The 10,152-nt window shown below is 45.3% G+C and overlaps 1 protein-coding gene across 1 annotated transcript; it reads left to right on the top strand.

The window, feature by feature from the left end:
• The first annotated feature begins 1,769 nt into the window (after nucleotides 1-1,769).
• LOC134463165 (adenosine receptor A1) lies at nucleotides 1,770-7,942 on the top strand. The gene is made up of 2 exons (XM_063216396.1): nucleotides 1,770-2,536; nucleotides 6,203-7,942. The coding sequence occupies exons 1-2, from the start codon at nucleotides 2,070-2,072 to the stop codon at nucleotides 6,900-6,902; spliced, it is 1,167 nt and encodes a 388-aa protein (XP_063072466.1). The 5' UTR covers nucleotides 1,770-2,069; the 3' UTR covers nucleotides 6,903-7,942.
• The last annotated feature ends 2,210 nt before the right edge of the window (nucleotides 7,943-10,152 follow it).

Genomic DNA, 10,152 nt, shown 5'->3' with positions numbered 1-10,152 from the left:
GCTGCCTGCCTAGCCGGGTGACAAAGATGCACCTCTGCTGTTAGGGGAGAGGGCCACCACAAACCACATGTTCAACAAATAAAACGTAACGTTTATCAAAACAATTTGTATTGAATGAATTGACCTGTTTTTTTAAGGGTTTGGGAATGCTCCTGTAGAATTAGATGACGACCACAAATATTTCCAATCAGCTGACCATTCATTCATCTCAATCCTTAAGTATTGATGTTTCTGAAGGAAATAAATAGCATCCTATGAGGGCAGTGCAGATGGCTGTCTCAGTGGGACGTCCACCTTTCTCATTAACTGTGATGGAGGGTCTCGCTAGCGGAGGTTAGACTCATTAAGCTGACAGCTAGCGGTTTGGCTCTGGTTTATCTCAATTTTGACCTTCTGCTGACTCCGTACTGTATGTCATGTCAGAAAACATTAATATCAATTTGAAATACGTACAATGCATATCAATAGCTAGAATATGGTTTGTCAGTTGTATTGTAAACCTTCGTTCACCCTATTTTTCAAGAATTCCATTTACATGATATCTACTGCAAGTAGGCCTACTGAAGTGAGTGCCTTAAAAAATCGATGCTTGCAGTCATCTGATTTTAGAGTCACTTTTCTGGAAATGGCTATGGTCCAAGCACCCACCAATGCACTACAAACACACACACACACACACACACACACACACACACACACACACACACACACACACACACACACACACACACACACACACACACACTTGTATGTAATTAGAAACACACATGCACAAGCACACACACATTTACTCACAAACAAACACACACACACACACACACACACACACACACACACACACACACACACACACACACACACACACACACACACACACACACACACGGAGTGCTGATGCTGAGGCTGTGCGGAGGTGGAGGCAAGACCAAGTGGAGGTGGTGTAATCAGCAGAGCAACTCTCCACCTCTATTCATCTCGTCCCACGTACGGACCCTGACACCTCCCCAGACATCGAGGGGGAGAAACACACACCATTCACCTCTTTTTAGGTATGCAGTCTTTTTTTTATATACAATTTTATTTTTTACTTAGTCATGGTATATGTCCAGTCTGGACAAAACAGGTATACAGGTCTGGACAAAACAGGTATACAGTCTTGAGATAACTTTCTGCCTATTTTATGTACACTGTCTCTGCTGCTTTGTGTCTTTTTTCCACTCTGTTTCATACACATCTCTCTCTCTCTCTCTTTCTCTCTCCCTGTCTCTCTCATTACCTCCACCATCACAAGTCTCCCAGTCTCCTTCTGCTTTCTCATATTCAAACATTTATATCCTCCTTTGTCAATATTTCTCTGATTTTTACTTTGTATTTCTGTTGTTTTTGTGTGTAGTTTTGTCATTTTTTTCACCATGTCCAATGATTCACTCAATCCATTGCATTACATTACATTACTTTTCATTTGGCAGACGCTCTATAACCAAAGCGACTTTCAAAAGAGGAGAGAGGACATTGCATCCTCTGCCTTTTTGAACTCCTTTCATTTCCAGCAGTCTCTAATTCATTTTCTTTCCGTGTAAAAGCTCTGTCAGTTATCTGCCCCTTATAATTATTCACTTCCTGTCTTCCACCTCTCTCTCTCTCTTGCTCTCTCTCTCCCCATTTTCCCTCCCACTCTCACTCCCTTTCTCCTCTCACATACCTCCTCCCCTTTCCTCTGTCACTCCCTTTCTCTCCCTATCCCTGCCTTCTCCCTCCAGTGTGTGAGAGAGAGGTGGAGAGAGGAGAGATATTAAGTGAGTAGTCTCAGCTGCAGTGAGCGTTATAGGCTGAAGGAAGAGAACACCATGCCTCGCCGGGAGGGACAGCGCTCCGGCACCACCTCCACCCACATGCTCTCACCACCACGACCGGACTCTGGCAGCTATAATTAAGACCAGCTAGCGTGTGACTCTCTGAAGAAGACGCAAAGCACAGCCAATCAAAAACATGTCAGACAGCAAGGTTAAAAACCAACAAAACTTTGCGTCTGAGACTGAGATAGGTGAAAATTGTACCTGGATCTAATAATGGAGGACCCTTCTTCTGCCTCGTCGGTCCCCTGCTCCCTGCCCTCAGGCCTGGACCCTCCTCCTCCCCACCAGGGGGTTGGCACTGGCAGCAGCATGAGTGCCCAGGAGATGTCGCCCGCCGTTGGCATGCTGACGCCGGGACGCGTGCACATGCTTTACATCTCCATGGAGAGCACCATTGCGCTGGCCTCTGTGCTGGGCAACGTGCTGGTGGTCCTTGTCGTGGGGGTGAACCACTCGCTGCGTGACCCCACCTTCTGCTTCATCGTGTCGCTGGCGCTGGCCGACATCGCGGTGGGCGTGCTGGTCATCCCCCTGGCCGTGGTGATCAGCCTGGGCCTGCAGACCTCCTTCCACACCTGCCTCTTCCTCTCCTGCCTGCTGCTCATCATCACCCAGAGCTCCATCCTCGCGCTGCTGGCCATCGCCATCGACCGCTACCTCCGCGTCAAGATCCCCACCAGGTGAGGCGCTTATTGCCTGACGTCATACTTTTTTTCCTTTTTTAATTTTGAGGACAAAGGATTTTCCTTCCCTTCCCTTCCTTTCCAGTCTGTGTTAAAAATCTTGAAAAGTCCTTATGACTTCATAATGAGAACTCAAATTTTTTGTCAACTCACATATTTGTGATGGTACTCCTCAAAGGGTTAAATGTCTTTTTTTTGGGGGTGGGGGGCTGTTTAAAAACCTATATTGAGATCGGACAGTGAGGAAACGAGTGGGGAGAGAGAGATGGGGAAGGATCAGGAAATGACCTGGGGTGGAATCAAATCCGGGTCATCAGCATAGCAGCCCAGTGCCCTAGAGCCATGCTAGGGCCCTTTTTTCCTTTGGCACAAGAAGACATTAGGTAGAAAAGCACAGTTATCTTAAGGAAGAAAACGGTGTATCCTCTTCACACCATGTCTTTCACAATCTGTTGGACAGGTTTTAATTCATGTCAAAAAGGAGGTTCACCAGAGCGTGAGCTGCCCAGATGTAGGAAAAAGTCTTGTAATCATCTCCGTTCATGATTTCTGACTGATGAAGACATAATCCGCTGGCACTTTAGTTAATACAATCATAAAACGTTTTATCTGCGCTGCTCCAAGCTGCTGAGTTGCGTCTGAGCTGCTCCGGCGGTGAACTTCCTTTTTACCCATGCAGAGCACATTACGAATCAGAGCAACTTAAAGGGAAGGGCCCTCAGCATAGTTATGTTTAGTCAACAGGCTTGTGCTTTTACCGGTGGAGGTGCAGGTGCAGTCCCTGCTCTGTTTGAATGGGGCTTACATAGGTGGCTGGTACCTCTCTTCCCTGCTATTGAAGTGACTTGACCCTTTGAGGAGTACCATCACATACTGCAGGGGTATTCAATTAAAAGTCACCGAGGGCCAGCTTTTCACATTCCCCCCAGTGAAGGGGCCAAACATAGAATCTGTCTAATTGCAATGCGAGCAGCATGGTATCTGAGGTTATGATGCGAAACAAGCAGATAGCTTTCCAGACAGAACAGATATTTGCTTCTCTATTTCTTAGTAGCCTTAGGATGGTCTATGTATGACACTGTTTTATGTACATTTACTCTCAAGTGAATGCATAGGGATATCCCCAATCTGAAGTGATAGTGATTGCAAATTATGTATGGCCACAGACAGCACACATATTTGTTTTCATTTTGCTCTGACCTTATGGGGGCCAGAACCTTGCCATCCAAGGGCCGCATCTGATCCCAGGGCCTCCATTTGAATAGCCCTGACATACTGTATGTGTGTGATTAGAATTGTAGCAACATTTTGAGTTCTCACTATAATCTTCTCTCTGCCTTATTTGGTCTTGAGGTGTTTAAGTGGGGCTAAAATGGGTGGCTGGTCGCTCTCTTCCCTGCTATTGATGTGCCTCGACCCTTTGAGGAGTACCATCAAATATGTGATTAGAATTTAAGCAAAAAAATTGAGTTCTCACTATAATGTCACAGCCACTCTGTGGGTTTTTTCCCACTAAGTTCCGTGGGAGGTGTAGAATGTTTGGGTAAAATTCTGGAACTGGGGTAAAATCCTTCCCTCCTTCCCTCCTCTGGGTATTTGAGCCCTTCACTCCAAGCATGGGTCATGTGTGAAACTTGCACTGCTGAGTGTTGAAATGATGAGCCCTACAAAGTCAAAGAACAGCAACTATGCCAACATTGAAGCAGAGAAAAAGACCTTCAAAGTATTGGTTTTGGGTTGGATATTGTAGTTACAGAAAATTTGACATAGCGATATCTCTGAAACAGGACACATTTGGACCATAAGGCTTTGTCACAATATAAAAGAGGTGTTATAAAGACCATTTTCAGTCTAACCTTTGCATGGCAGTACTGTGCAGTGCATACCTATGCCATAGCTGTGTCTAATCTACTATACTATAACATTAACTACCCATAGGAAAAAAGAAAATGTGTAAAAATCCCACACGGCAAAAATCCATGTAAGCAAACACAGTACATTTTATATATGCCTTATTTTTAAATGAGGAACATGAGTGTTGGGCCACTTTTATAGCTATGTGCCATACAAATTGTATAGTCCCCAGGAATCATTTTGTACGTTTCATCTTCTTCTTTTTCATATGGGAATGTCTGTTCCCTTTTTTTTAAAGTATGGGAATGCCTCGTGTTTTTCTATGTAAAAATATATTAGTACTTGAAGACAAGAATATGAGGTTATTAGTGGTGAACATTATTCACAACTACTGTATCAAATTAATGAAAAAAAAAAACGTTCTCGCTTGTGTTGTGTGATTATTGATGTGTGTGTATCCGTGTGTGTGTGTGTATCTGCACATGTTGCATGTATGCATGTGCACGTGTTTGTGTTTTATTTGTGTTTGTGTGCGTGTGCGTGCGTGAGTGTGTGAGTGCATGCATGGGACATCGGGTGCTCGCGTGTACGGTTTGCTTGCCATATATTTCTGCCTGCCTTCTGGAAAGCCATTTCTCTTCTCAGTTTAATGTGAATCAATGGCTTGGACATCAATGGCTTTTGAGTAAATTAAAATGTCTCTCGGACTGTCCAGGGAAGGCATTTCCATGGCTGGTGTGTTTGGGTTTTTGGCAGTAGTGCTGGCATCATCTTTTATTTGTGAACTTGAAGTCATATGAGTGCACAAGTCATATGAGTACACAACAGTCTTCTACTAGAACAAAGAGAACCTGGCAAGAACTTGCTGTTTTACATGGTCTATTTCACGTTGGAACACACCGTAATGTTGACTAATTTTGACTCATATGTGAATATTCGCCAAATAATATTAGCCTATTTGTATTTTGCATATACTGAATGCATCCCTTAAAAGAATGTGATATTTATTACCTATTATCAGGTAGAAATGTAAGCATTATTTAGAAATCAGATGCATGAGATCAAAAAGAACTCTGGGATTTTATTATCCATACATTTAGTTTATGCATTCATGTCAAGGTGTTGAAACTAAATTAGCAAGGTATAATTATTGTGCTTATTCAGTTCGTCTTGGTAGTCCATGTTCCATTTTTATGTCACTACAACTATGGCTAAATTAACCAACACAGCATTATGATGGCAGCATATAAGTGGCCTATATTTAATTTACCAGGCCACTGACAGCTTTGGCTGGGCCCAGGAAAAATCACCTCAAAGGGCCCCCCCACCCAATACGTTAAATGTAATGAGGACCCAATTATGGGCCGGGGACAGCTGACCCCTATTTCCACCCCTGTCACCTTCCCTGCATACACATTCCATTTACAATGTAACAATATTCACATTGTATGCATGGATACAGTGTGGTTGTTATGCAGCCCATCTACACATTACATATCCCATATATACTATGGAAAATTGCAACATTGAAGTACCGGTACTGTAGATGGAATGTGAATGTGTGGCTTTACTCATACTATAGAGTATGAAGAAATAAGAAATATAGAAATAAGAAAAATAAGAAATAACATGTACCATTTGCACAGTATGTACCATATAAGACTTGTATTGCCTATACAGTATGTATGAGTCATTTTTGAAGTTATATATATTAGTCTTACCAGTCTTATCCCAGTTGTTCCACCGTTACTCTGTATTCACACTGTGTCCCTCCCCCTCCCCCTCCCCCTCCCCTGTGCTCCTCTACAGGTACGGCAGCATCGTGACTCAGCGTAAGGCGTGGCTGGGCGTGTGTGCGTGTTGGCTCCTCTCAACTCTGGCTGGCGTGGTGCCCATGTTCGGCTGGCACCAGCCCCTCCATCCTCATCATCATCAGCAGCAGCATGGCGGCGGCGGCGGCGGCAGCATCAGCAACGTGAGCGCCCACTATGACGACTATGACGACCCCATCGAGTGCCAGTTCATGGCGGTCATGAGCCTGGACTACATGGTCTACTTCAACTTCTTCGGCTGGGTGGTGGTGCCGCTGAGCATCATGATCGCGCTGTACGCCGAGATCTTCCGCGTGATTCGCCGGCAGCTGGAGCGGCGCGCCGAGGCCACGGCCGACGCCGCCCGCTACTACCGCAAGGAGCTGAAGCTGGCCAAGTCGCTGGCGCTGGTGGTGTTCCTGTTCGCCCTCTGCTGGCTGCCGCTGCACGTCATGAACTGCGTGACCTTCTTCTGCCCCGGGTGCCCCGTGCCGCCCAGCGTCCTCTTCACGGGCATCCTCATGTCGCACATCAACTCGGCGCTCAACCCGCTGGTGTACGCCTTCCGCATCCAGCGCTTCCGGACCACGCTGCTCCACATCGCACGCCGGTGCTGTGTGCTGTGCCGAGATCCCGGGTCAAGCGTCTACCAGTCCACTCACCCGACCATCACGGAGAAAACGGCGGTGCATCCATAGATGCAGTGCCATTGACCCTACAGTATAGTTTATTTCTACGTGTATCGGGCACGTCCGGCGGTGGGTGCTGTCCCGAGATCCGGGCCTGCAGTGCAGTCCACTCACTCAACCATCACAGAGAAAACAGCCAGAGAGAGTAGATAAGAGAGAGGTTCCTCTGGCCCATTGTTTCCGGGTTCTATTATTGCAAGGGGGAGGGGGGGAAATCCCCCTTTAGGCAGACCTAGGCAGACCTAAGGACTGTTCTATTCAATGCTAGGAGTATTATGACACGCCCCTTTAGGCAGACCGGAACCTGGTCATGTTAGGTACCCATAGCAACCTATCACATTGGCATATCTCTATATACTTAGAGAATCTCTGGTTATACTAATGTAGGTGTGTGCTGTGCCCAGACCCCGGCTCCAATGCAGACCACTCACCCGACCATCACAGAGAAAACGCCATGTAGTGCCATGGACCCTATAGTTTATACATCATCTATAGGGGACAACCATCGGTGTGTTGTGCCGGATTCAAAGCAGTCCACTCACCCTACCAGAGAAAACAAAGGTGCACCTGTAGACACAGAGCCATGTAAAGGGCAAGTCTGCCGGTGTGTGCTGTGCCAAGATCCCAGCCTCAATGCAGTCCACTCACCCACAGAAACCACTGATGTTATACTATTGTAGGTGATTGATGTGCTGAGATCCCGGCAGAGATCCAATGCAGTCCACTCACCCGACCGTCATAACAAAAACAGAGGTGCACCTGTAAACACAGAAACCACTGATGTTATACTATTATAGATGATAGCTGTGCTGAGATCCCGGCTTCAATGCAGTCAGTCCACTCACCCGACCATCACAGAGAAAAGAGTGATGCGCCTGTAGACAGAGCACCCATTGACTGTAGATGTCCATCGGTGTGTGCTGTGCTGAGATCCCGGCTTCAATGCAGTCCATTCACTCAACCATCACAGAGAAAACAGAGGTGCACAGAAACCACTGATGTTATACTGTAGATGATTGCTGTGCGGAGATCCAGCACCCATTGACTCTGTAGACCAGTGTTTCTCAACAGGGGTGCCGTGGCACCCTGGTGTGCCGCGGGCCAATGTCAGGGGTGCCGTGGAAATGTGGTTGATAAATAAATTATGTAATATAATACATATTTGTCTAAATTGATAAGTTAATGCTAGTCAGTGGAATCTTTCATCTGCCATTTACACACAATAAAGTAAATATAAGTCGCCCCAGTCAGCTGTAACTTCGAACGTAGGTCGTGTGACGTCTCCAAATGTGTTACTTTTCTAAGCTTGTGTGGTATCGAATGCAATGCCATGTTGCGACTTGTTGGTTTGGGGTGCCTTGAAATTTTTCATGAATTGAATGGGTGCCTCGCCTAAAAAAAGGTTGAGAAACACTCTGTAGACGACCGTCGCTGTGTGCTGTGCAGAGATCCCGGGTCCAGTGTCTACCAGTCCACTCACCCTACCATCTCGAAGAAAAAAGTGGTGTGCCTGTAGACAGATAGAGCTCTCATTGATATCAAAAAGGAGCCCCACGCGCTTCTGAGTTTGCATCTGGTGCATCAACGGCGAATGGACTGTGATCTTGAAAATGAAGAGAAAACGTTAGTAGTATTGTACCTTGGAAAAGGTCAGTCTCTTGACATGTTGTACACCAATTAGTAAACAGAAAAGGGTTAACAACACTAAACTTCAGTAAACTTTACTTTACAGTATATTATCGTATCAGAAATATCAGAAATTATCGTACATCTTTTTTTTTATCGTACAGAGGACAAAATGGACAACATTATGGTACAAATACAATAATTATCGTACATCTGACAACACTGGTCAGCTCTCAGCTGTGGACCTCAGGAGGGATGACAGGCCTGTTGTTCGATGAACACTCCAATGCAGTGATATTCCTGTTGTGAAATATGTTTGGCATTCTGTCCATCTCTCTCTTTTCTCACCTGTGGCAGACAAGAAAATATATAAAGGGCATATATAAAGGACATCTCTGGCAGCTATATAGCCAACATCTGGAAGTGTCGGTTGTGATATTTGAAAATTTGTCTGGCTTGTCATCCATTTCAGAACACTGTACTTCCAGAGGATAATTCAATCTACATTCCGTGCAAAGGTGTGCAAAAAATACAACATGCATTTACTAGCTCAGTATCACAACTATGAAGTTGACTCAAAGTGCTTTCAAAATACACATACACACATGCATACAAATTCACACATTCACACACCAGCTCTGGAGGCTGCCGTACGACGCCAATTGTCCGGGGTTGACTACCCAGTCTCACACCCATTGCGTACATTTTTGACGCCATTTTACCAGGCAGCAATTTTGGATGTCAGGACTCAGGAGCATACCTGCCACGTTGCATGTTGACGAGATCGCCTAGACCTAGACCTAGACCTTTCTTTAACACTAACCGTCAGTGAAGTCATGCTGCCACGAGGGGGCACTTTTGATTCTCATGCCAGTTTTTGACTCAAAGGGCATACCTTTGACGTCAATAATTGCTGTCTGGTCGAATGTCGTCAAAATTTGACAATTTGGGAATAGACTGTGTCTATGCTGCTCCCATTTCTTGTTTAGTAAAAAAGCCGCACTCTCTGGTGTAATTATTGCAGTTTTAAGACTTTGAAGACGCTGAAGAAGGCTTAGGCCAAAACGTCTGCAAGAATTGCAGAGTGCGGCTTTTTTACTAAACATGAACTTTGCTGTCTGCTCGCACCCGAAGACCTTGCAAGAAACAGTTGGGAGTTAGCGCACTTTCTCAAAAAAAGACTATGCTCCCAGTTTTAACAGGCACCGTACTGACATGCTCAACATTTCAGTGTGTTTCTCGTCATGAGCGTGACCAAATAATCCTTAAATGGGTGAAAGACGTTTTTTAAGCTCAGATGTCAGGTGGACGCAATGGCATCTAATGGACATTAATAGTAATGGGTGGTTGATATGCTGCAGTGAATATGCTTGTTAGATAGTCCACTAAAAACAAACAGCCAAGAAAAATCCATACAATAGTAGCACTGGCTGTCGTTGCACCGCACTGATGTGTGTTACTGCTGAAACGTTACTGACCCAAATGTTAACAGACCACACAATGACAAGAGGCACAGTAATTTGCCTGATAATCATTGACTTTCAAATCTCTTTGAGACTTTTGGTCTGACCAGGAGCATAACAAATAATGTTTCCCAAACTTTCCTCGTCTTGGTTTGCTACTGGTAGAGGCC

This window comes from Engraulis encrasicolus, chromosome 14 (genome assembly GCF_034702125.1).
Source record: "Engraulis encrasicolus isolate BLACKSEA-1 chromosome 14, IST_EnEncr_1.0, whole genome shotgun sequence".
Lineage (NCBI taxonomy): Eukaryota > Metazoa > Chordata > Actinopteri > Clupeiformes > Engraulidae > Engraulis > Engraulis encrasicolus.
The sequence above is the reverse complement of the archived record's forward strand: the minus strand, read 5'-3'. Positions and strand labels throughout refer to the sequence as shown.